Source organism: Lagenorhynchus albirostris, chromosome 3, assembly GCF_949774975.1.
Source record: "Lagenorhynchus albirostris chromosome 3, mLagAlb1.1, whole genome shotgun sequence".
Classification (NCBI taxonomy): Eukaryota; Metazoa; Chordata; class Mammalia; order Artiodactyla; family Delphinidae; genus Lagenorhynchus; species Lagenorhynchus albirostris.
In genome coordinates this window covers 121,904,289-121,931,727 of record NC_083097.1, presented here as the reverse complement: position 1 = coordinate 121,931,727, position 27,439 = coordinate 121,904,289, and the positions used below count along the sequence as shown (strand labels likewise).

The 27,439-nt window shown below is 40.8% G+C and overlaps 2 protein-coding genes across 3 annotated transcripts in view; one reads left to right on the top strand and one right to left on the bottom strand.

Annotated features, from left to right (window-relative positions):
- Positions 1 to 16,548, top strand: part of PRELID2 (PRELI domain containing 2) — an 85,201-nt gene extending 68,653 nt beyond the window's left edge. For both annotated transcript variants that reach the window (XM_060143899.1, XM_060143897.1), the window contains 2 exons: positions 7,857 to 7,926; positions 12,282 to 16,548. In XM_060143899.1, the coding sequence (XP_059999882.1) occupies positions 7,857 to 7,916 (60 nt within the window). In that variant the 3' untranslated portion in view covers positions 7,917 to 7,926; positions 12,282 to 16,548. The remainder of the gene's footprint in view (positions 1 to 7,856; positions 7,927 to 12,281) is intronic.
- The window catches only part of LOC132517905 (ubiquitin carboxyl-terminal hydrolase 25-like), a 44,524-nt gene continuing 29,576 nt past the window's right edge, over positions 12,492 to 27,439 (bottom strand). The window contains 3 exon segments of the mRNA XM_060145942.1: positions 12,492 to 12,758; positions 18,306 to 18,548; positions 24,052 to 24,227. Of these exon segments, the coding sequence (XP_060001925.1) occupies positions 12,492 to 12,758; positions 18,306 to 18,548; positions 24,052 to 24,227 (686 nt within the window).

Below are 27,439 nucleotides of genomic sequence, written 5' to 3'. Positions count from 1 at the left end.
ATGTTTAGCGGTTATAATGAGGCTGTTTTGGAGTCAACCCAACCTGATTTTAAATCTCCGTCCCCTCTCTGATAGGGTATATACGAACTTAAGATAAAAAGAGAATTATCTGGGCACCCATTGGATTTGTTTATTGTCTAGGCATCAGTTGAATGTACTTACTCTGTTAGAGACAATTCATTGATTAAATGTACAAGCATGCTGCTAACCATTTTCTCTCTCAGAATAGGGAAGAAACAAGGGGAAATTATGACTGAGCTTAAATCTGATGAATAGTGAAAAAAATGGCTAATAAAGGGAATTGATAGGAACCTTGTTGTTTTTTTTGTTTGGTAGTATAAGAGTTGGTACAAGACTTGGTACTAGGACCCTTTGGTGCCAGGCGCCGAGCCAGTGCTGCTTCAATGTAAGGAAGATTGTCTTACCATTAGGCCTGAGACAGAGGGAATAAGGAGTATAAAGCATCCCATCCGTGGAAGTTTCTAAGCAAGATCACAATTGTCAGAAATGTCATGGGTGGATGTGGCACTGCATGGGAGGCTGGCTTTGATGTTTAAAAAAATTACTGATAATTATACCCAACAGATACACATGAACAAGCCATACTTTGCATGAAGTCTAAGTCAGAAAAACTGAAATTATATACAAGTCACATTTGAAAAAACTAAAAATGGAAATAGACTTATTGAGTCACACTGGAGGGTGGGAGACCAGTGACTAAATGCCTTTTAGCCAACAAAAGGTTCGTGTCAGATCAGGGTTTATATGCAAATTGGCAATAGGGAAATGGCTTTGTCATCTTCCATTGTGATATTTGATCCCAGGACAACTCCTTAAACTGGATGGGCCACTTTCATTTCTTTGCTGAGAGTTTCCTATCTGGACTAGATAATATAATGTGCTTTCCAATTTTTAGATTTTATTATTTTGGAATATATTCTTTTCCTTTACAAACTGTGAGATTAAATGTTCTCCTTAAGGAGAGAGGAAGCTTTATAATGTGAAGCAAAGACATCTAAATTACTGTATCAGTTTAATGTTCTGCAGTTACACCTAAAGATTTTGAGTTACTTATCAAAATAAAAGTGAATCTTACTCAATAGTTTATTAGCCCCTGTGGGAAAATTATATTGAAGTCATACAGTCTGTTAGGATATTCCTACTTGAAAAGCATTATATTTAAAATAATTTGTAGATGCGATTAAATATTGATTTGTATATTAAGAATCATGCCATTTAGTTTGGGTGTAGGGCTGAAATACCTGCTTTATGTATCCGGCTTTTTGAACATAATCAATAGGGAAGGGAAGGAAAGCCCTTGCTGTGTACCCAGCATCATACTAGGTGTCTTCACACATGCAATCTCATTAAAACCCTACGGCCCCCAGTGTTGTAAGATCCTGGATCCTGGATTCTTAATCCAGATTGCCTTGGGTCAAATCAAGGCTCTACCTCTTGGTTATTATGTGATTTTGGTCCAGATGCTTAATTTCTCTGAGCCTTGGGTCTCATCCAAAAGAAGAAAATACTCTCCAAGGCAGATAGGAGGGTAAAATAAGCCAGTGCAGATGAAGTACTCAGCACAGTTCCTGGCACACAGTATATGCCAGTACATTTGAACTCCTGTTGTTTGGTGTTATCCTAGTTTTATAGATGAGAAATCCTAAATATAAAACAATTGGACAGCATCAGATTAAAAGATACTTTATTGTGGCAAAGAATCTTTTCCTGGAGAAGCATTGAGCAGTGTTTCTCTTACCTTTTTTTTTTTTTTTGCGGTACGTGGGCCTCTCACTGTTGTGGCCTCTCCCGTTGCGGTGCACAGGCTCCGGACGCGCAGGCCCAGCGGCCATGGCTCACGGGCCCAGCCTGTCCGCGGCATGTGGGATCTTCCCGGACCGGGGCACGAACCCGTGTCCCCTGCATCGGCAGGTGGACTCTTAACCACTGCGCCACCAGGGGAGCCCCTCTCTTATCTTTTGATGAGAAAACTGAATGCGGATTCCTCCCTTCTTCCCTCCCTGCGGTTGAAGTGGGCTAGAGGCAGATCAGACAGAGCCTTATGTTTTAAGAGCAGTGGAACACTGTTGAAGGGTTGAAGCAGGGAAGCGACATTTTCTTTTTTCTACCATTTATTCATACTGTTATGATTCTACATAAAGTAAATGAAAAGATTCCGAGAAAGTTTTATGTAAACCAACTTAATAAAAAAAGTTTAGATTCAAGAGGGAAGTGAGATTTTTAAAGTAAACTCGATGTGTACCTTTTTATCAAAAGGTGAGTGGTTTTATAATGCACACTTCAGCATCTGAGATTATGTCACTTTCTAACTCCTCTCGGCTAATCAGGATTCTTCAGGACTCATTTTAAGTCCCTGCTTTGCTGTCAGTTCTTTCCGCAGGATTCCCTTCCTTTTATCTTTCATTCTTTATTCTTTCCTTGTTTGGTTTTTTCTCGTTTCCTATGGCAGCCCCTGTTATCCTGACCTTTCACCACACTTTCTAGGATGCCAACTACTGGGCAGATCGCACTATAATTCCAAAATTCACACTCATCAGCCTGGCATTCAAAAGTATCAGTGGGTCCGTCTTATGATTCATCAACATTGAGCATGTATTTTGTGCCAGATTCTGCACCAGACAATAAGGATTCAAACGTAAGTAACTTTTGTTCCCTGCTTCTGAGCACCTTACCATCTAGTGTGGTAGACTTGTAAGCTGATGATTGATGGGTTGACTGATTGATTCATTTGTTCATTCAGTAGACATTTACTGCATGCCTTCTGTGTACTGGGCATTGTTTTCCTAGGGGTTACATCTTGAACAAGACAGACGAGGCCCCTAGCCTTATGGGATTTGAATTCTAGTGGGATTAGATGATCATGAAAGAGATTTAGATGAACAACCATTTACTGAGTGTTTACCAGAGGCTAGGTACTGTGGTAACCAGATCAGACATTATTTTGACAAATTCTTAGCACAAATCCATGTTACTATATTATCTCCATTCAAAGATGAGGCAGTTGAAGGTTGGAGAATTTAAGTAAAGTGCCCAAGGTTTCACAGCTAGCTTGGACTCAACCCTAAAACATTTTCAGAGTGTTGTTGCATAATTTCAGGGCTATTTGTGAGATGTTTTATGTGCTGTTGTCTCTTCCAGGAAAGAGCAGAACTAAGGTGGGAGGAAGAGTATGTGTGAGCAGGTGGGGAGTTTGCGGGGGAGTGGAAACATTGGAAGTGTAATAGTCTCATCTCCTGCTGCATCCAGTCCGCTTAACTGCACATGGACTGATGTTCCCACCTCCATGCCTTTTGTTAATCCCTCTGCTTGGACCTTCCCCTCACTCTGTATGTCACACTCATAACCAGGCTTGGGTCTTACACAAACCATTCACCTTCTAGCAGCTTCTGCAGGTCCTCCGTTCACGCAAGATCAGTCTCTACTTCCCTTCTTCCATTGACCTTTTTTTTGTTTTCCCAAGTGTGGTAATGTTTCTCAGAGGCTGTGTTGTTTTTCAGTTATTTTGCATTCCTCTAATTCCTCCCAAGAGACCGATGATGCCCTCTTGAGTAGAAACATCAAGTCTTATATGCATCTCATTCCTCACAGCAGCAGTGCAGTCTTTTACACACAATGGGCATGGATACTGTTGCCGGTACTTATTCCAAAGCCATGATCCAAAAGAAATATTGTTTTCAGTGGCGGGAGGAGAGGTCTTCCAGTGCGTAATCTGGTTATCACAGTACCTAGCTTCTGGTGAACACTCAGTACACAAACAGTTGTTCTTCATCTAATTATGGCCAATCTTTTATCATTGTGATAACTAACTGAGCAATTCTCTTTTGTTAAGAGCTCCCTATATATGTGTCTTTTGAGAAGTGCTTTAGAACTCTGTAATTTTTTTTTTTTTGGCTGTGCCGCACAGCTTGTGGGATCTTAGTTCCGCAACCAGGGATCGAACCCAGGCCCCTGGCAGTGGAAGCACAAAGTCCTAACCACTGGATGGCCAGGGAACTCCCCAAGAACTTTGTAATTTTTATAACGTCTAATATTACCCTCTTCTCCTCTGCTTGGACCTTCCCCTCACTCTGTATGTCACACTCATAACCAGGCTTGGGTCTTATTCAAACCATTCATCTTCTAGCAGCTTCTGCAGGTCCTCCCTTCATGCAGCCCTCTTTGGGGACTCATAGGTAAATCAGAGCTTCTTAAGGAAGCATCAGTTGGATAACAGAATAAAGATAGCATCTGGATCTAGCCACATTTAGTTCCAACTTATTCTGCCTTCTCTTCAGGCAAGCTTTTCGTTTTGTGTAATAATCAGCTATTTTTCAGATACTTCTGGAGTGGGGAATTGGTGAAGTGTTTTGAATCTGAAAGACGTGACTCTGGGACTCCTCTGTGGGAACGTGTCTGGCCAGCACAGCCCTGGTATTAGGGAAATGAGCCTGAAAGGGCTCCCTTGTCTGTACCTTGGCAAATACAAAAAGATGGCCTGGTAACAGGGAGAAAAAATTCTCGGAGGGGAAGGACATAATAAAATCAAGCTGGTTTATGGTTTGTTAGTCCAAAAACTTTTAAGTTAAGCTCTATCTATAAAGGTGGATCCACGTAATATTTGTTCTGCATTTCAGGCGTCCCTGTGTGATAAGTGGTGTAAATTTAGCCCCTTTAAGCCTGATTTCTTAGGGGCTGAATTTTAAGCATTGAAACTATTCGAAAGGACTCTATCGATTGGGTTTTGATTTGGTCCTTCCTTACCAAAGAGACAGACTAAATAATGGCTTGGCCTCCCTGGTAGGTTTTTTGTTTTTTGTTTTTAATTCATTTATAGGTCTCTCTCTGTTTGCCCCTGTTCTCCACCTTCTGTTTCTAACTGTTCTGCTTAAAAAGACTAAAGAGGTATGAGAGAGGGGGAAAAAAGGGAAAGAAAATCAACTGTCACAGTCTGAGCATAATTGAGTCAATAAATAATGTCTTTCAATTCCCAAGGCAAACCCCAGCGTCTTCACTTAGGTCAGTTAGCGCTCAGCTCAGTAGATGGTGGCGTTCTTAATTTAGACAGATGGGAAGAGCTCACCTGTGCTCACTTCCTAAGGAAGGAGTCTGCTTTTCTGGTTTTAAAGACATACCGACAAGACTTATGGGCCCACTGTGCAAAAAGAAGCTTGCAACTGTGACGTAACATGGCTATTTTTATTCTTCCTGAAAATAGAAGGAAGGCATTTAATTATTGCTCAGGGGTTTGTTGAAACAAACAAAAGAAGTTGAGACAAGGGGAATGAAATCTATTAGTCTGTAAGTTCCATGAATGCAGGGACTTAGGTTTGTTCACTTAATCTCCAGTGCACACAGCAGGTACACAATAAATATTTGTTAACTGTTCTGTGGTTGAGTGAGAGAGAGCAGAAGCGAGCACAATTCAGATCTTAGGTTAAGAATTAAGTTAAATTTCATTCCACCGGTTGTTTCATCCCCCAACCCCTCCTTTTCCCCCTAATTCTTAAAAAGGTGAGTAGCTCTAAGAGTACAAGAGTATATACTGTATCTTCACAAATGATTCAGGGCAATTCTTTCCTCAATTCCCAGGCTTGCAGAGGTGGTATCAAGCTGCTTTTTACAAATTCTAGTATATGAGCTAGTTGTGCTTCAGAACCACATGAGCAATGTTTGCAGATGCCATGCCCCAGCCCTCGAAGTTCTGGTTGAATGGGTCTGGGTAGGGCTTGGGAATCTGTATTCGCTTTTGTGGGTTCCCCCAGTAGTTCTGGTGTGTGCCTGCGCTATCCAGCAACCTCCCAGGCCCCTTAGCTCTCTGGTCTAAGCTACAACTTTGTAGAAGTGATTAGCCTAAGGTACCCAGCAGGATAATTGGCAGGGCTGTGACCAGAACCCAGGTCTCTTGACTCTGACAACAGCGCTCCTGGTCCTACAGTCTACTGTTTTGGCTCACCCCACAGTCCGTGCTCCTTGGCATTGTCAAGATCCTTTAATTAATACTTCCTCCTCTCCAGCTAGTGGCAGTATTTGTGGTGACAGCCAGCTAGAATCTGAAGGACCTTCGGAAACCTCAAGGAAACGTTAGATTTTGTTCAGTGTACTTTGGTACTCAATATATCTTACTGTCTTCTCGAGGTGCATCCCCCTCCCGTGGCTCAGAACACACCCCAGGTAAGAAGTCCCTGCCTTTCACTTGGAGGCCCACTCAGTGTCTCCCAGCCCGGCCTGACCATGGTGAGCAGCTGGTACTTGTTAAAGGTACAGCTCTCTGGGGCCTACTTGAGTCCCATGAAATCAAAGCCTTCCTGTGCGGGGCCTGGGGACCTGCAGTTTAAGTTAGTGTTGATCATTATTATTCCCTGTCATCCACACTCCTGTCCCTGAGAGCATCGTGTCCCATTCCCCACAATCCAGCTTTGAGTTCCTTAACACCCCAGTTCATAATTACATCATAATCCTGCCTTTCCGTCTGAAGGTTCAGCCTCTGGTACAGATCTTGTCCTTGAAGGAGGAAAGAGGGAGTATCTGCTTCCTCTTTCTTCCAGGGTAGAATTTGACCGGCCGGGGTGGGTAGGTAGTCAGCTTGATGCGTACAAACAGCTTGATACATACAGTCACGGAGTGAGCCTTGCAAGGTTAAGGGGTGCCCTTGAAACCAGAATTCAGTGTCTGTTCCTTCCCTGGCTTTATTACTTAATAGCTGTATAACGCTGGGAAAATTACTTAACTCTCTTTGAATTTCTGTTTTTCTCATCAGTAAAACAGGGGTAGGAGTAGTACTTGTTCATAGATTTTGTGTGTATTAAACAAGGTGTCCTAGTCGGCTCTCGGACACAGACTCAGATGGACATTTTTATGTGGAGGGTCACTGGAGAGGGCTCTCGGAAACAACTCTTGTAAGGGAGCGAGGCAAGCAGGATTAGGTAGAAGGTGACGTTGAACTGCGATGCAGTTGTGATGTAGGTCCCAGCTGATCCCGTGGGGAACTGTGGCGATGGGATGCTGTTCAGAGTTGTCCCGAATTGTGGGCGGGGGCTGGGCCTTTCTACACTATACCCACCAGCCATGAGATGTGGGCCACCTCTGCAGAGGGGCATGACCTCAGGGAATGCATCTCCCTTTCGCTGAGGGTAGCTGTGTGCCAGTCTATGGTGCTGGCAGAAGGGGGAGGAGTGCCTGAGCCCTGGGGGTGTCTCCGTGGTGCACCCTGCACCCACTACCTCAGATAATGCACATACAGACCTTAGCAGTGAGTCTAACACATTTGTAAGTGTTCAGTGAGCACAGGCATACCTCGTTTTATCATGCTTTGCTTTAGCACACTTCGCAGATATTACACTTTTTACGAGCTCAAGGTTCGTGGCTACCCTGCATCAGGCAAGTCTTTCGGCATTATTTTTCCAACATCGTCTGCTCACTTTGTGTCTCTGTGTCACATTTTAGTGATTTCAGACTTTTTCGTTATCATTATACTCGTTATGGTGATCTGTGATTTTTAATGTCACTATTGTAGTATTAACTATTACCATGATTATTCCAGCGCTAGCAGTGCCACTCAGTAACTGGGCCACTTTCAGGAAGTTCTTAACATCCCTTGGATGGCTTTCTTATATTTAAAATGGAAGATTCACAGTGCTGCTCTTCCTGCTTCCCTGAGTAGTTCTGAGCCCATGTGAAGATAATGTATGTGAAATTGCTGAGTGGAATTTTATAAAAATGTAAAGTATGACTACGAGCCTTTTCTGAAAAGAATATATGGCCATGGCTTGGATTCCTTGAAGGGAAAGGTTGTGATAAATGTGAAAGTGCTTGTCCGTGAAATGTGGCATTTTGATTTTTCTTTCTTCTCTCCATAGGGAATTAGAATAATGGAGATGCTGTTAAAGGAACAGTGTGGTGCCCCCTTAGCTGAATAAAGAATCATCAGTGAGTACCAAAAGCAAAATCAGAATTATTTACTCAAGCCATGTCTTCATGCTTATAAGCCTGAGTATTATGCATCAACCTCCCTGGGCTATTCATGCTGTACGTTTCCCCATTATATGCGTGGGATACTGCCTCACAGGTTTTTGTTATCCGTTCTGTACCTTTATTTACTTGGTTCTTTGATTTTCAAAGCAGTTTTGTACTACGTCCTGCACTCAAATTGTTTAAACTGTTTAACACAATCCACCATGATTAGCACCCTCAAGGTGGCATAGGTTTGTAGAGACTGCAGTTCAGAATTAACTGAAGCTTAATTTTATTGTCCTGAGAACAGTGAAAGGAGGGGTTTAAAATTGTATTTGGAGCAGCTTTAAACTGCTTCAACTGTTTAAAAGAAAACAAGACAGGGGCATGTTGATTGGCCAGTGAAATACAGACATTTTACGAGTCATGAATACTCCTCCCGATTTGGGGGCAGGGGTGCTCCCTGAAATGCTATTGAGAAGGATTCCAAGGCCTTGAGAATAACTAACTCTCCAGCTCTGGGTAAGAGTGCTATGATTGATTAGCGATGTCTGCCACGGCACAGGATGAAGAATATAGCACTTGTGCTGTAGCACATGGCACTTTTAGGGCAAGTGATGTAGGGTTAACAGATAAGCAGGGGGATTTTGGAATTACTTCCTTTTTTTATTCCTTAAGTTTTTATTGTCTGCCTCAAGGACAATGGTCTTCATGGTGGAAAGGGCAGAACAAAATTATCTGAGAGACTCAAAGCCTAAAATAAATTTGTATAGTGGATTTGCGTCTTACAAGATTGATTGGACTTTGATTTTTAACGTCTGAGAGAAGGTAAAACCTTTGAGTAGAGCACACATTGTTGTGGGTAGTTCAGAATCACCTCAAATTTCCTTATGTTGACTTAAAACTAGAGTATACATGGTTTTGTATAAGCAACTTGGTCTCTAATTTTGATATACAATAAAGTTTGAGAACAGTCAACCAAAGAGGAAGCACAAGGAATATTTGTGTACGAGGACCTCAGCATTCAAAGCATGCTGGCCAGGCCTGTGAATGAGAATTGGAGAATTATAAAGGTTTCTGCTTGTTTGCGGGTTTGACTCCATTCTGATTAATATCAAGCCTCTGTATACATAACACATACTAATACATTTATTTATTATTGGAACGGCTAAGCAAGATAATTTCATTTAGCACAAGCCCAGAACATGGCAGGTGCTCAAAAAATGTTGGCATGGAATCTAAATGTGGCGTGCTCCATCTCTGTATGTGGAAAAGCTGGAGAGAAGAACTTGGCCATATCCCCCTGTTTTTCCAGGCTGGCCTCCTGTGGGGCTCACCAAGCACCACTAGTACTTGTGCACTTGAGCACAGAGCCCATCTTGTCCTGCAGGGTGGGGTCTACAGTCAGCTCCAAGTTAAAAGAGAGGGCGAGGAAACTCCACTTACAAGTGTACATTGGTTTTCAGACTTTAAATTAGTGATTTGGAAACTTTACTGAGTATCAGAATCATCTGGAGAATTTGGTAAACACAGCTTGGTGAGTCCCACTCTCAGAATTTCTGATTCATTAGGTCTGCAGGGAGGGGAGCCTGAGAATTTGTGCTTCTAGCCAGTTCCCAGGTGATGTTGGTGAGGCTGATCCATGGAACACACTTTGAGAACGATTGCTTTAAATAAGTTCTCATCTCTGAGTTCGAGACAGATGAAACGCAAGCCCCGCGAAAGCTAATAGCTGGGGTTTTGAAAGTGTTGTCACGTATTCCATCGACTTTAGATTAATCAGAAGAGGAATGATTTTCTTTGTGGGGCCTTTCCCTGATTTTAGCATCTCTGCTTCTGCTTGTTTCCCCTTTTTTCTTCCCCCTGCTTGAATGTTGACAGGCTCCACAGTGGAGCAAAGATGACTGAAAAGAAAAGAGTTGAGATTCAACAACAACTCGTATTTGAAATTATCAACTTGTGTTTGTGATTTAAAGTGTTGCTAATGGGAAAGAGGAAACTAAACAAGTATTACCTCCTGTCTTAAATGACCCATGGTTTTGTTTTGTTGTTTTGCTTTTACTGTGGTGGAGAGCTAAGTCATGAACTCAGGGCTTTGTATTTCCTTTTCTTTTAATTTTAATTTACTGTATTTTATTTATTTTTGGCTGTGTTGGGTCTTCGTTGCTGTGCATGGGCCTTCTCTAGTTGAGGCAAGTGGGCTCTACTTTGGTTGCAGTGCCGGGCTCCTCATTGCCATTGCTGTCGCTTCTCTTGTTGTGGAGCACGGGCTCTAGGTGCACAGACTTCCATAGTTGAGGCACATAGGCTCAGTAGTTGTGGCACATGGGCTTAGTTGCTCCATGGCATGTGGGATCTTCCCGGACCAGGTATCGAACCTGTGTCCCCTGCATTGGCAAGCGGATTCTTAACCACTGTGCCACCCTGTATTGTTTCTAAAAAGCAACCAATTGCTCCTCGCTGAAGTGAAATAGTTGAGGTCTGGATAACTATTAGTTTAGTGCAGGACAGGTGCATTTAATGCAACAGAGTTCCCGAAGGATTTACATAGTTGGAACTGTCATAATTTATGACCAGTTTTCTCAGGAGCAAATATGAAGTAAGAGGTGTATACTCTTACCACTTGGATCTATAATTACTGCAAATTAGGGGCTATTGCTGAGATTTTAAGCTTTTTTCAAAATCAGCTTCATTTAGGTATCATCTGTGCACAGTTAAAATGACTAATTTCAGTGTAGGATTTGGTAAGTTTTGACACATATGTACAGTTATGTAAGCATCATGAAAAACATGATATGGAGCATTTTGAGGCATTGCTGTTGCTGCAGTGCTGTTGCCAGCTTATTACTTTTAGCTCATTTTCTTGACTGACTTTACAAAGTTTGGCAAGTTTGAAATACACCTGTTTTAATGGAACTTTTTATTTTCTCAAAATTATATCTACTGGAAGTGGGAAAATGTTTGTAGATGGGGGAACTACCTTTTATGAGCAGTAAAATGCTACGTTAAAAGAAAAGGCTGGGGGGGGATTAGCTCCATAGCTGTAGAGCAGAGGTCAGCCAACTGTAACCTGGGGGCCAAATCTAGCCTGTGGCCTCCATTTGTAAATAAAGTTTTATTAGAAAACACCTATGTTCCTGGCTATGTTCCAGCTACAACAGAAAAGTGAAGAACTGTGACAGAGATCTTACAGCCTACAAAGCCTAAAATATTTACTGTCTGGTCCTTTAAGAAAAAGTTGTCTCTCCCTGGGATTAGAGTTTGCCTAAATTAACATCAGGTGGCCTCCTGGTGGTGGTTTGGCCTTTTTTTAATGTAGCATTTGATCACATCTTACCTCTATTCCAAAGTTAATAGTGCAAGAGTTTATTTTTTCTGCATTAGCGCCAACATAACCACTTGGATGGTATTATTTTAAGGCATAAAAAAGCATTAAAATAATCACAACAAGGAAGTTAAGATACCAGCAATAGTGATCATTAAAATTGCTTCATAAAGTTCCAATGCATGTGCATGAATGGGGTAGGAATATAGGCATTTTGTTTAGCAGATAAGATAGCACTGGGATGTGGCAATAGCGTAGGTGCCGTATACAGTGTACTCAAATTTTGAGCTTTGGAATTTTGCAGTTCTTAATGTTTTAAAAAAAATCTTAATGTTTTAAAAAAACGGGCCTGCACACGTGTGCCTAAGGAGACATTATTTAATATTTTTATATTCTACCACATTTCAAATTTGCATACTTTAAAGTCACATAGAACGTGACCACATTGTGTAGGGCACCTCACACTAAAGATGCTCCCTAGATCTCTCTGGCCTGTATATCTAAGTGGGCGTTTGATAGTTAAAAAGCTTAGAAAGGGATTTTGTCCTGAGCCAAAATGGAGGTGCATAAATCTCACTAATCAGTGGGCTTGGGGTGTTGCTGCTGACACATCCATCTGATAGATTTTTGAGTTCCTGTCATTTTTGAAGAAAACAAGTAGCTCTGACATCTGTTTGTTCTTGCTGCTGGCAGTTGGGAGACCGGGCTTGGTGAGGTTCAAAAACACAGAGTTCTTTCACATCGGAATGAGTAAGACCTTAATTTTAGCTAGATCTTAACTCCCCTTTGAACCAGCTCCTCTGGGCAGTTGGTAGTTTATTAATAAAATGAGGTGCTTGCTTCGTTTGAAGATCATTAGGAGGCGGAAATGCAATTTCTTCAAGAATTATCCGTAGTGATAGAGTTCAAGTGACTCTTAAGAGTTGCTTCAGAAAAGAGGGCAAATAAGTATTGATTGTTGAGACATGTTTATTAGGTGATAAAGCCTGTTTGCTTTCTCTTGCAGGGAAGCTGTGTTGTGTCTACTTTTGCTCGAGAATCTTTTCTCGGACACAACACATCCAAAGACACAGTTTTCGAAATACAGGTATAAGAATGCGGTGTTGGCAGCTTACAGAAGAGGAAACCTTTCTGCCGGGATATGACATGATGCACTCCCCCTGGGAGCCGACCTCAGATAGCGGCTCTCGTGGCGCTGAGACCTTCTGGCTGATTCTTATGGCGTAATCTCTGCGGTTTTACAAATAAAGGAAAAATCCCATAGAAGGTGATGTCTGCCCTTCTTCAGGATGTCCTGCTGAGTGCCTGGTGGCGGTGTTGGGGCAGCCAAGGATGGGCCCGAGGCATGGAAAATGCTGCTTTTGCCTGTTTGTTCTCTCCGTCGTTGCTCATAGGATTCATGAGAGGATTCTGGGGCGAATAAAGGACTTAAACCTGATACCTGATTCTCAGGTGGCCTGGAACAGACAGGAATATACCATACCTGTGTTGAAGTTAAGCCATATTCACAGTAATGTTGAAGATTCTCAGAAATCAGGAGCATTTGATTTCTCCCCATCAGTACTACGTACCTGCCGTCAGCTAGCTTTTATAATATAACACATGAACTGTGATTGGTCCTTAAAAGCACCTGGGGAGTGGGGAGACAGGCTCCTTCTAACTCATTCTGGGCTGTGGAGCAGATTATATGATCTCTCTGTTTTTCATTGGGCAAATGGGGATAATTGGGCACAGGTCTTTCTACTTTGTGATGATTAAACAAGGTTGTTTGGTATGCAAAGCACAGGTTTGGGAGTCAGAAGGACTCCAGTTTGCGTCTGAGCAGGGCCACGCAGCAGCTCGGTGATTACGTATGTAATTTAAAATCTTTCTTAAAGATCTTTCCTAGATTCCTTTTTTAGGTTTATAAAAGTTAACCTTATGAGGCTGTTGGAACAATTGGAGATCATGTGATAAAGTGCCTAGCATGCTAAGTGGTACACAGAAGTAAACAGAAGCTATTATTAGTACTTGAAACCATTTTGGAAATATACTTTTCTAATGTAAGGTAATGTAGTAGTATTGTTTGAAAATTAGGTGACGGGAGTTTGCATTCCCCATGATCCGAAGCCAAAATGTAAATGCACGCTACCTAAAAGAAAGCTTGAAGAGGGGCAATAATTTGGAATTCATTGTCTTAAGTTAAAACAAGTTGGGCCATTACTGGAAAGTCCTGGGGAAATTATTTTTTTTAATATTTGAAAAATTTTCCATTTAGTGAATGATGAATTTCAAAGCAATTGTTTTCTTAAATTTATTTTTATCTTTTTTTAAACTTTAATACAAGCCTGCCACTGTGAGCTCCTCTTATTGCATTTGAGCTGTTTGTGCTGCCTGAGTTTTGTGTCTTAGGATAATTTCCCTTCATTTCCTTAGTGTTTCATTCTTCAGTTGTGTTGGAGGGAAAATGAATGGTAGAAACCAGAACACGCTTTGACCTTTTTCCAGTTTGTAAATGGCAGTTGGTAGGCTTTAGGAATAAGAACGCATTTACACAAATAAAAGGTGATGTGAATTATCACAGAGGTGAGAGGCGAGAAATCTGTACTTGGAGGTTGACGTTAGAATAAACGTAATTCTGGGAGTTCCCTGGTGGCCTGATGGTTAGGACTCCAAGCTTTTCACTGCCAGGGTCTGGGTCCAATCCCTGGTTGGGGAACTGAGATCCGGCAAGTCTCCTGGCACAGCCAAAAAAAAAAGAAAGAATGAATGTAACCCTTCATACTCAACAACTTGCATTCTGTGAAAGCAGTTCTCAACCTTGACTGTCCATTAGAACCACCTGGGAGCTTTCTGCACTCCTGCTGCCTACCTTATTACATCTGGGACTAATAAGTCAGAATCTCTGGGGGTGGAACCCAGTCAGCAGTATTTTTTAAAGCTCCCTAGGTGATTCCAATGGCCAGCGAACACTACAGTTCTGGGTGATTTGCAGATATTATCTGATTCCTTTCTTCACATCTCCAAGGTAGGAAAGTATCTTTGGAGTAAGAATTATTGTTAGAGTGAAGCACAGAGAGGCTGATTTTTTGCCTTAATTCCTTGAAGCTGACGTGGCCAGTGCAAGTGCCTGTAGGGGTCTGGCAGGTGATGTGATGTGTGCAGCAGGCTGGCGGCCAGTGGGGAGACCCCAGGAGTACCGTGGCTGTGGTGAAAGGTGGGCAGCTGCTGCCCGGCTCCAGCACAGTGTTGCCAAGTGGCTGGTTTTTCTAGTTCTTCCAATTTCCAATTTTCCAGGAAGAGATAGTATTAAAAAAAAGAAAGAAATCACCCGATTTTTATGTGTTGGCAACGAATTCAGGATTGTTTAAAACATTGTGCCTGCCAAACAAAACATGTTTGCCAGTAGTTTCCAGCCTTTGCTTCAAGAGTGTTAAGGACCAGCTTAAACATCTCAGCCAACTTTTAAGAGATTTGCGTTTCCCTATTCTGGTTGTAAGCTGCTTTCTGCCTCTCCTCCAAGACTGCTTTTACATGTATTTTCCTCCCCATTCCCAAGCAATCCTCTGAACTTGCATCAGACACTTATCCTCAGTTTCCACCCCCCACCCCCGCGGGCATCCATTACTTCAGGTTTCACATATATGGCTTAGAAATCGTATGCTCCTTTTAAAATTAGTTAGGGCTTGTTAAACTTTATTTTTATTATGTGTCAGAATCTTCTTCCTGTGATAAAACATTTAGAAGTCCACATGTAATTTGATTATCTATAAAATGTCAAAACCGGGAGTATAGCCTTACTGGGTGCGTTAGGAACAAGGGTGGGAAGGGTTAATTCAGAGATCTGACCAGTCTCCTCCTGACTGGGTTGCTGAACCTACACACGGAAGGTGCGGAGGTATTACAGTGATTCCCAGGCTTCTACTTGTACCAGAAATCCTTGGGTAGGTGGGCTCAACTGCAGGTTCCCAGGGCCTCCCCCAGAGATTCTGATTCATGGAATTTCATTTGGGACTCGGGGATCTGCATTTTAAAACGAGTTCACCAGGAGTCTTGGTTGTGCTGTTTCGCAGACCAGATTTTGAGAAACAGTGATTTAGGGGAGGTGTTTGTGGCCTCTGTGTCTTCTATCATTGAAGAAGGGTTTATAGTCAGTTGGGCCTACTGATCAATACAGCTGATCACTCAGGACATAATATAAAGTTCTCATGCACAGAGAAGCTGACTGAGGCTATCCCTACATGGTTGAGGTGCTTTTTACCATGAACGGGCTTTTATGGTTTCAATCGTGGGAATAAAAAGGTGCTATATTCTTTTGATATAAATTGCTTTGTGTATTTTATAAGCAGTACCTGTGTAGTAATATCCCATTTATCAGACATCGTGGGTGCATGGTATAGCTGACTCAAGGTTATTCTTTTAAGTCTCACATCTTTTTTGCTCTATTTCTGCCATTTACACGGAGCTCTTTTTTTTTTTTCACATCTTCATTGGAGCATAAATGCTTTACAATGTTGTGTTAGTTTCTGCTGTACAACAAAGTGAATCAGCTATACGTATATATATATCCCCATATTGCCTCCCTCTTGAGCCTCCTCCTAATTTAGTATACATTTCCCTGCTTTTGCAAACAGAATCTACTGAAGATAATGAAATCATTTCAGAGTCATCATTTATGTTTTGAATTCTTTCAGGTCCTATTTAGGTTTGTTAAAGCCCCTCCACTGAATGGCTCTGCTCTTTGAGTTTTGCCATGGTTTTCATAGTTTCTTCTTTTCCGTCACTGTTCCCTGTCTTGTCTCTCTTCCTTAGCTCTGCCTGTCTCTAGGAACTTTGCTCTCCTTTACTATATGGAGTTGGGAATTGCTGTAATTGCATGCTGTATGTCAAGTAACAGTAAACAGGAGCTGAGTCAGTCTTTGGGAGGCTTTTTTCAGCAGTGAAATGGATGAACGTTGCTGCATTGACTTGGTGACATTATTTTAGTGGCTCTGCTACTTCCTCTAACTTACTTCCTCATCCTCGACTGCAGTTGTCTGATCTGTGACCTCAAGATAACCGAGATACTGCTACAAATGATTTACTTAGATCTGTAAGCTGTTGTCTCCCCAGCTGTGTTAGTGTTTTTATATGTCCAGTTTTATAATGTGAAACGTAAGTAGATTACAAGTGAACATTTCTGTGCCAAGTTTCTGTGCAGGATAAAGTGTTTTTGATTCAGTGTTACTGTGATCTAGAGCTATAAATCAGTTGTATACCTGTGAAATTCAATCCTGCCGTCCTTCTGAAATAAAGGTGTCACAACTAATATTTATGTGTGAATTTTAATTTCTTGAGGGTATCACATCGCCTGGCAGAGCTTGTGTTTATCATTTGTAGTAGTGATTCTAGTCCTTTCAGCAGCCCCAGATAAGAGTGTTACACCAGCCAGATGATGTTAGCTCCCCACTTCCCCCAAGTTGAGCCGTTAACGTTTCTCCCAGAATTAAGCAGAAGCTGCTGTTACTGGGTGACAGAATGGGCCATGTGCTAATGGAGCAAAGGACCAGGATATGCAGAGCAAGAAGAAATGAAGCACAAACAGTGGTGTGAAGTCATGGGGTCCCAAAGGGGGAGGGAGAGACAGAGCAACTGCTTGTTGACCTGCTTGTGAGGCTCAGCTATACCTTCTGTACTTGGTTTCCGTGAGATTTGCCTTTATCCTTTTATTTGTCCGCCTTTTACTTGAATGTATGCGAGTGGATTTCTGTGCCTGGTTTCCAGAGTGCCTTGTCCAAGCCCTATTGATGCCTTTCTTTTGTTAGAGCCTGAGGGCCTTTAGGGGTAGAGTCCTTGGTTCATCCAGCACTTACTGAGTACCTGCTGCATGCAAGAGAAAGGCAGGATTTGTCTTCTCTTTTGACTTGATCCAGTGGGTTTCCAGGAGGCTTGCACCTTCATTGTACTGACAGAGGGCAGTAATGGGCACCAATTGATGGTAAGATCAGACACATTTACCTCTTGGGTAAATCACACCATGATTGCTTAAAGGATGCAGAAAATAGCACAGGAGGCATAGCATAATGGAGAGCTTAGCACAAAATGTATAGCTTGATGGCCCCAGAGCCTCACCAGCAGATTGCACGGTTGTGTAATCATGTCTGAATTAGTGGGGGGCACCTCATACCTTTTTGGAAGATAACGGGTTCTCTCCAGCCTCAGCCTTATATACGGAAAGGTGGAGCTGCCCTGCGTGAGACCACCTTCTCATCTGAGCCACACACAGTGCACAGTGACTGCAGGGTGCAGGATTTTCTGGCATAAAAGTCTTTTACTTTCAGACTGTTCTATTACAGCCTGATCTGAGGACGTCCCTGAATTCAGGGCTGCAGTATCAGTGTCTTGTTTCCCTGATGTCTGGGTGGTTATGCTAACTAGTTCTGGCTAATCCTGCAGACGCCAGAACCTTAACATGAGCCTTGGAGAGACTGAGGCAGATAGAGGGGTAGAGTCCTAAGAATGACAAACCCAGTGTGGTGAGGACTCGGAATAAAAATTAACTTACAGAAACAATTGACAGAAATTTAAAATGCAGTATTTAATTTTTAACATGCAGTATTTCTTACATTCCTCGACTGCCAATAGGAACCCCCTGAGGAGCTTCAAAAATACTGATGCTTGGATCCCACCCCCTGAGATTCTAGGCTGCAGCCTCTGCATCAGGAATGCATCAAGCTCCCCAGGTGATCCTGATGCCATGGCCAGCAATTCTGTCAACTTCAGAAGTAACGTTTGTTCTCCCAAAAGGGGTTATCCTTAAGCTAGCTGGCAGGAGTTTGCAGTATGAGAACTCTTTTTTTCTAATGTTTTGCCTCTAGTCCTTAAGAAAAATATAATTCACTGTCTAAGAAAAAGGTGCTCCACTGTCTCTTAAATGCTAATAGAAGAAAAGAGAGCCTAAAAATATTTCACCATGCTCAGCCTGCTTTGTTATGATCAAAAGTTTGGGTTGTATTTGGTGGAACAGAATCCCGTGCAGAAAAAGGATTCCATAATAACTCAAGACCCTTACTTGTCTGAAAGGGTTAAACTGAGTAACTGTACTTCCAGACCTTAAGATGTAGTGCTCTGAGCTATGGACAGCCATGCTGTGCAGGAGGTAACGGAGAGAAAATAGCAGCCCGATCCTGCTAAATTCAACTTCATGGAGCTCTTCTGCGGCATTCTCAGAGAAGGTTAGAGCCATTTTGTGCCTGCCATCTGTTAGGCTGCTGGTGGAATCATTACTTCTTTGTGTAGGTGCCAGGATGAGCATCTAGATCCGATGACAAAGGAAAATGCTAACTGTTCAGTTGTATGTTTTTGTTTTCCTATTTTGAGTTTAGGTGTCTTCTTAAATTCAGAAGTCCTTAAATTGTTCAAACTTTGAAATCATCCCATTGCCAGTTTCTTTAGAAGTTTAACGGAAATTATTTTCTGGGCTGAAGCTCCTCTGTTATTTGTGTTTAAGGATGTAGTCGTTAGTGTAGTCAAAACCAAAGTCATTCTTGTCAGTCAGTCCAAAAAAAATTCCCCTGGTCCTCAGGACAAGAGGTTTACAAAAGTAGCCAGAAATATTTTAATGAATGAATTACCCCCACGTAACATTATTGTAAATGGGAACAGAATTTGGGGCAAGGAGGGGGAGAAATGTGCAAGGTCATACCTGTCACTCATTAGGGTGACTACCAGGAAACCTTTACTGTCTGAAAGTTTCTTTCCCAAGTGACATTTCAGAGTTGGGGGATATAGCATGGAAGTTAAGAGCCTTAATTCATGTCTTAAAAAAAAAAATTTCTGAACATATCCATAGGTACAGCAGAAAAAAGTTCAGTACAGTTCTTCTGATATCTTGATGATTGGATTTAAAGCCTTTGGAAAACTTGGAGTCACATCTGAGGCACTAGATGGCTATGATTTTTAATTACAGTTTTAAATTGGATTAAACTATGCCTCAGAATACAATTAGAACGATTCCAGTATGGGAAGTAGTCTTTTTGTCTGTGTGAAGTTAGAGCTAGCATTATAACTTGTTTCCTTAGGTGTTAATCGTTCTGTCAAGTGGTATGAGTCCATTTCCTCCTGGAAAAATAAATGCTAACAATGTTTTTGGGCCTTATCAAAGGCAGAGATTTGGCAGAGAAGAATTGGGGAATAGCAAAGTGCTGGCCAGGCATTTATTTCCCTCGATCTGCCTCTGAAACCTCTTCCTGGGGTATCACCTCATATAATCAAAGCAGGGTATGTAGTTGTAGCGGGAATGTATGGCTGTCTATGTGAGGGAGGTGTGAAGCCACAAGATAGACGGGCAAAATGTTCCTCTTAGAACATTTTTCTCAAAGATTTGTGGGGAAAACATTTTTATTAAAACAAATGTATAACTTCGTAGAGGGTAAGATTGGAATGGATTCTTAATTTTATTTATTTATTTATTTTTTGTGCGGTATGCGGGCCTCTCACTGCTGTGGGTTCTCCCGTTGCGGAGCACAGGCTCCGGACGCTCAGGCTCAGCGGCCATGGCTCACGGGCCCAGCCGCTCCGCGGCATGTGGGATCCTCCCGGACCGGGGCACGAACCCGTGTCCCCTGCATCGGCAGGCGCACTCTCAACTACTGCGCCACCAGGGAAGCCCGGGATTCTTAATTTTTAAAAAAGGAGACGTAGAAGACATTTTGCTTGGGACACTGCTTAGAAAGCTGCATTGTACGCAGCAGATGTTATATTAGGTTGAATATAATGGAAATACCAAAGGATGATAATTACTTATGCTCAGCCTGATAGAAGCACTTGCAATTAGTACATCCTCAAACACTGCAGGGCCTTGTTCTGCTGGGGAGAGGTCCCTCTTTGGAAAAGTTGGAGAAACCCTGATGTAGGCCACCTCCAATCCCTGGAACTCCCAGAATTCCCATGCCCCTCAGAGTTGGTCTTCCCTCCCAGCAGCATGGCCTTTGTCTGCCAGGGTCTTGTAATATAAAATGGGTAAACCTTGCCTTCAGGGGCATCACAGACTATTTTGAGGGCTGAGTTAATGTCTCTTAGTTGTTGAGAAGGAAGAACATAAGTAGGAAGAGCAATTATTGAATATTAAAATTTAAATTATTTTTCACTATAATTTTTTGGGGGGCAGTTGTATTTCCACTTTTGTTCAGAGAAAACATTAGTCAGGAAAATTTTATTTGTCAATATAATGTTTTTCACATACTGTTTTCTCCTAAACAGAGGCAGTTCAGATGCACCTATAAACCACAGCTTTCTCTAACCAGGCTGTCTGCAGTGTTTAACCCAGGGTGCTAGATAAAATCAATGGGAAGGGGGGTGATTAGTCTTGATGAGGTAAAATAACAAACGCAGGGAAAAATTAATGAAGCAGTGTTTCGATTCTTGTAATTATAGTGGTGTGACTGGCTCTGCTATAGTGAAGCTCTTATCATTTCCAAGAAGAAACCTCTTTTCTGGTTTACAGATATATTTTAACTGTCATGTAGATGGAAATTGTATGGCAGCTGATAGCAGGAATTTTTGTTTACAAAACGCATATTTCTGTTGAGAATGCCAACTTTGGTATTACCCCAGCTTCTTTGTTGAAATAGCACATCCTGGTCAGATCTGAATTTCCCTTCACAAAAGTGATGTTTGACAATAAATTTGGCATTAGATTAAAATACAAGAAATCTGAGCATGTGATTGGATTCAAGCATAGCCCCAAGGTTTAAACTAGAATCCTAGTTATGCTCTGTGCTAGCTGTGTACATAAACTCTCTGGGCTTCGTTTTCCTCATATGGGGTGGAGTAATAATAGGGACTATTTTATAGGGTTGTTGAAAGGATTAAATGAGTTCCAGACATGTAAAAACAGTTGGAATGGAACCGTGCCTGGCACATAGTAAACACTCAGCAATCTCTGGAAGAGACTGTGGCGTTAATTCTTTAAACATTTGGTAGAATTCGCCAGTGAAAGTATTCAGGCCTCAGATTTTTGTTTTAGGGAGATTTTTAATTACAAATGTGGTCTGTGTAATAGTTGTAGAGCTATTTGAATGTTCTGTTTCATACTGGGTGAGTTGAGGTAGTTTGTGTTTTTCGAGTAATTGCTGTATATTATATAAATTGTCAAATTTATGTGTGTAGAGTTGTTCATAGTATTTTCGTATTATCTTTTTGATGTCTGCCTGGTCTTTAATGATAAGCTCTATTTGTCAATTTTATCAGTCTTTTCAAAGAACCAACTCTTTCTTTCATTGATTTTTCTCTGTTGCTTTTCTGGTGTATTTTATGGACTTCTGCTCTTTATTATTTCTGTCTCTTGCTTGCTTTGGGTTTATTTTTCTCTTCTTTTATAGGTATTGAGGTGGGAGCTTTAGAGTATTCTTTTGAGATTTTCCCACTTTTCTAATGTGTACATTGAGTGCTATAAATTTCCCTCCTAGCACTGCTTTAACTGTGTTCTACAAATTTTGATATGGTGTATTTTCATTTTCATTCAGTTCAATGTATTTTTAAAAAATATCTCTCAAGACTTTCTTTTTGACCCATGGATTATTTAGAAGTGTGTTGTTTAGTCTTCCAATTGGGGATTTTCTAGATGTCTTTTTTTTTTTAACATCTTTATTGGAGTATAATTGCTTTACAATGGCGTGTTAATTTCTGCTTTACAACAAAGTGAATCAGCTATACACATACATATATCCCCATTATCTCCTCCCTCTTGTGTCTCCCTCCCACCTTCCCTATCCCACCCCTCTAGGTGGTCACTGAGTGAGGTAAGTCAAAAATAGATGTCTTTTTTGCAATTCATTTTATTCTGCTTACACTGTGATTGGAGAACACACCCTCTATGATTTCAACTCTTTAAATCTGCTGGGATTTGTTTTCTGGCCCAGGATGTATAAACTACCTTGGTATATGTTTCATGGGCACTTGAAAAGAATGGATATTCTGCTATTGTTGGGGAAAGTGTTTTGCAAATGTTGATTAGCTCCTCTTGGTTAATGGTGTTGTTGAGTTCTTCTGTATTCTATCTGATATTCTGTCTAGTTGTACTATCACTTATTGAGAGAAGGGTACTGAGATCTCAAACTGCAGTTGTGGATTTGTCTGTTCCTTCTTTTATGTCTATAGATTTTTGCTTTACATATTTTGTAGCTCTGTTGTTTGGTACGTAACACGTTTAGGGTTGCTATGTCTTCTTTTTGGATTAACCTTTTTATCATTTTATAATGTTGCTCTCTGTCATTGATAATTTTCTTTGCCCTGAAGTTTCCTTTAGCTAGAGTACCTTTAATAGGAGTGCCTATATTTCTTTTTATTAACATTACATTTTAAGTCCATTTCTTATAAATAGCATACAGTTGAGTCATGTTTTTTAATCTGCTTTGCCAATCTCTGACTTTTAATTGGTGATTTAGATAATTTACATTTAATGTAATTATTGATTTATTAGGGCTTAAGTCTTCCTTTTCAAAAAAAACTTTGTTCTTTTAGAGTGGCGGCCTTCCTTGGGGTTATTCAGACACATTTTAGAAATCATGTTTGGTTTATCAATACAGTGTTCTTGAGTGAATCTCTTTGTATAGCCTTTTCTTCTAGTGATTGCTAGGCTGCCCCTTTCCTGGTCCTCTGCCTAGAGAGAGAAGGCTTTTATTGTTTTTGTTTGTTGTTTTTGTTTTTGTCTGTGCCTCTTGGCATTTCCAGGTTGCTGGCTTCTCTAGCACTCAGTCTGAAATATGAGTGTCACGGAGAGAATTCAGAAAACTCATTGCAGTGTTGTCATTTGGGTTTCAAGTTTCCTGGTTGGTTTGTATTCTTTACTTCATTTCTTCATAGCATTCTTTTTTTGTATGTCACGTTCAGGGTTTTTTTTTTTTTTTTTATTTGGAGTATAGTTGCTTTACAATGTTGTATTAATTTCTGCCGTACAATGATGTGAATCAGCTATATGTATACATATATCCCCTCCCCTTTGGACCTCCATCCCCACCCCCATCCCACCCATGTAGGTCACCACAGAGCACCGAGCTGAGCTCCCTGTGCTATACAGCAGGTTCCCGCTAGCTCTCTGTTTTACACATGGTAGTGTATATATGTCAATTCCAATCTCCCAATTCATCCCCCTCCCCTGTGTCCACACATCCGTTCTTTACCTCTGTGTCTCTATTCCTGCCCTGCAAATAGGTTCATTTGTACCATTTTTCTAGATTCCACATATATGCATTAATATGCAATATTTGTTTTTCTCTTTCTGACTTACTTCACTCTGTATGACAGACTCTAGGTCGATCCACGTCTCTACGAATGACCCAATTTTGTTCCTTATTATGGCTGAGTAATACTCCATTGTATATGTGTACCACATCTTCTTTATCCATTCCTCTGTAGTTGGACATTTAGGTTGCTTCCATGTCCTGGTGAATTATTAGAGAAATGCAGATCAAAACTACAATGAGGTATCACCTCATACCAGTCAGAATGGCCATCATCAAAAAATCTAGAAACAATAAATGCTGGAGAGGGTGTGGAGAAAAGGGAACCCTCTTGCACTGTTGGTGGGACTATAAATTGATACAACCACTAGGGAGAACAGTATGGAGGTTCCTTAAAAAACTAAAAAAAGAACTACCATATGACCCAGCAATCCCACTACTGGGCATATACCCTGAGAAAACCATAATTCAAAGACACATGCACCCCAGTGTTCATTGTTCAGGGGTTTAAGTTTACTACTACTGACTTTTTATGAGTCCAAAGTCATTGGGCTCCTTTCTCTACTTCAATCCTACCTGTCTTTCAAGTCTTAGCTGAAGTGTCATTTCTGTGAAACTCCCTTTGAGTCTACGCCCTAGGCTGGGGCTCCATTTCTCTTTCCCATAGCACTCTGCACTTCTCGTTCTAATGACTTTGTTCAGTGTCTGTCTCCTCCATTTGACAGCTCTGAGGGCAGGGATTTGGTCCCATCCTGAATAAATGAGTGACATCATTTGTAAAACGAGGGAGTTGAAATAGATGAACTTGGAGATCCTTCATCTCTCCCTTCTTTTCCTTTTTTCTCCCCATTTTCTCTCTTTCTCTCTCTCCTTTTCTCCCACCTCCCCTTCCAAATAATTTCCAAAATAGAATCATACCTGAAATCTTCTCCTTCTGTGCCTTGCCAACATTAGGTTTTATCATGGAAAACAAAATCAAAATTTTGGGTATGTTAGATGAATAATGACATCTTACTGTGGTTCTATTTTGCACTTATTTGAATACCAGGAAAGTTTATTCATCCTGTCAGCAAATATTGAACATCTACTATGTTCCAAACTCTGTGGAAGAAGGCCCTAGAGGTAGAACAATTCACAAAACAAAGGCCTTGCTCTCATGGAGCTTACAGTTGAGGTTTTCTCATATTATTATTGATCATTTACATATCTTCTGTGAATTACATCTCCACATTAGCTGCTTATCCACCTGCCACCCTCTCTTTTTTTAGTGTTCATTTAACAAATATTTTGCTCAGGAGTATGGGAGTTGTAACGTTAAGACAGTCCATTTCACAATTCACTTAGCATCTATTCTGCCTCACCAGTACATACATTCAAACAAAAATGTTTTTCTCAAAAAACAGGTCTGAGCAGCCCACTTGTCACTATATTGTACACTCGATAAAAACTTTATTTTGAAAAAAAGGCCAAAGTGGTTGTGATTTTTGGCATTTTATTTTTATAACAAATGTGTGGCCTCACTGTGTAGCAGCAGTTAAATACCATACGTTGAAAGAGGGAATTGAGCAGTTGGATTTAATGGAACCATTTTAACAAGGACCAGTTGCAGTGTTAGGTTGTAATTGCAAAGGAACCTGCCTGGACTTTAATTTGTCATCTTGTTTTCTTTAAAAATGATACTCAATTTGCATTTTCCAGACGCCAGAGGCAGTAATGAAAGGTCCTGAGTGACAAGTCTGTAACATCAGCAAGGTTTTATCTTTTAAATTTATTTTATTTTTAACATCTTTATTGGAGTATAATTCCTTTACATTGTTGTGTTAGTAGCTACTGTATAACAAGGTGAATCAGCTATACGTATACATATATCCCCATATTCCCTCCCTCTTGCATCTCCCTCCCACCCTCCCTGTCCCACCCCTCTAGGTAATCACAAAGCACCGAGCTGATCTCCCTGTGCTATGCAGCTGCTTCCCACTAGCTATCTGTTTTACATTTGGTAGTGTATATATGTCAGTGCCACTCTCTCACTTCCACTCAGCTTACCCTTCCCCCTCCCCGTGTCCTCAAGTCCATTCTGTACATCTACGTCTTTATTCCTGTCCTGCCCCTAGGTTCTTCAGAACAATTTTGTGTTTTTTTTTTTTTTAGATTCCATATATATGTGTTAGCATACGGTATTTGTTTTTCTCTTTCTGACTTACTTCACTCTGTATGACAGACTCTAGGTCCATCCACCTCACTACAAATAACTCAATTTCGTTTCTTCTTATGGCTGAGTAATATTCCATTGTATACATGTGCCACATCTTCTTTATCCATTCATCTGTCGATGGACACTTAGGTTTCTTCCATGTCCTGGCTATTGTAAATAGTGCTGCAATGAACAATGTGGTACCTGACTCTCTTCGAATTATGGTTTTCCCAGGGTATATGCCCAGTAGTGGGATTGCTGGGTCATATGGTAGTTGTATTTTTAGTTTTTTAAGGAACCTCCATACTGTTCTCCATAGTGGCTGTATCAATTTACCTTCCCACCAACAGTGCAAGAGGGTTCCCTTTTCTCCACACCCTCTCCGGCATTTATTGTTTCTAGATTTTTTGATGATGGCCATTCTGACTGGTGTGAGGTGATAGCTCATTGTAGTTTTGATTTGCATTTCTCTAATGATTAATGATGTTGAGCATTCTTTCATGTGTTTGTTGGCAATCTGTATATCTTCTTTGGAGAAATGTCTGTTTAGGCATTCTGCCCGTTTTTGGATGGGGTTGTTTGTTTTTTTTATATTGAGCTGCATGAGCTGCTTGTAAATTTTGGAGATTATACCTTTGTCAGTTGCTTCATTTGCAAATATTTTCTCCCATTCTGAGGGTTGTCTTTTGGTCTTGTTTATGGTTTCCTTTGCTGTGCAAAAGCCTTTAAGTTTCATTAGGTCCCATTTCTTTATTTTTGTTTTTATTTCCATTTCTCTAGGAGGTGGGTCAAAAAGGATCTTGCTGTGATTTATGTCCTAGAGTGTTCTGCCTATGTTTTCCTCTAAGAGTTTTATAGTGTCTGGCCTTATATTTAGGTCTTTAATCCATTTTGGGTTTATTTTTGTGTATGGTGTTAGGGAGTGTTCTAATTTCATTCTTTTACATGTAGCTGTCCAGTTTTCCCAGCACCACTTATTGAAGAGGCTGTCTTTTCTCCACTATATATTCCTGCCTCCTTTATCAAATATAAGGTGTCCATATGTGCGTGGGTTTATCTCTGGGCTTTCTGTCCTGTCCCATTGATCTGTATTTCTGTTTTTGTGCCAGTACCATACTGTTGTTATTACTGTAGCTTTGTAAATAGTCTGAAGTCAGGGAGCCTGATTCCTCCAGCTCCTTTTTTCCTTTTCAAGATTGCTTTGGCTATCTTTGTCTTTTGTGTTTCCATGCAAATTGTGAAATGTTTTGTTCTAGTTCTGTGAAAATGCCATTGGTAGTTTGATAGGGCTTGCATTGAATCTGTAGATTGCTTTGGGTATCTACTACATGAATTTTTACTTTTATCTATTATTTTCTTCTTTGTGCTTTATTTTGGTTAACTTTACTGTTCTTTTAAAAAACAATTTTTGAGAGTAAACGTCAGAATATCATGGAGGGCCTCCGTATGTCTGGGTTCCCTCTAAAAAGATATATTTTTAGTTTGCAATAAGCATATAAATCAATTTTTTTCTTCTGATTACTGCTTGAATGTATTCCATAAATTCTAATATGTAGTAGTTTCATTATCATATTTTAGAAATTTTGAAATTTGGAGCTGTATTTCCTCTTTCACTTAATATTTATTTAAGAGAAAAATTTATTGCTTATTTTATTGCATTATAATTAGGGAGTGGGTTTGTAATATTTCTTCTCCATAGGACTTACTGATGCTTTCTTTGTGACCTAAGAGTTGAGTGGTCAATTTTGTAAATGTTCTGTGCTGCTTGAG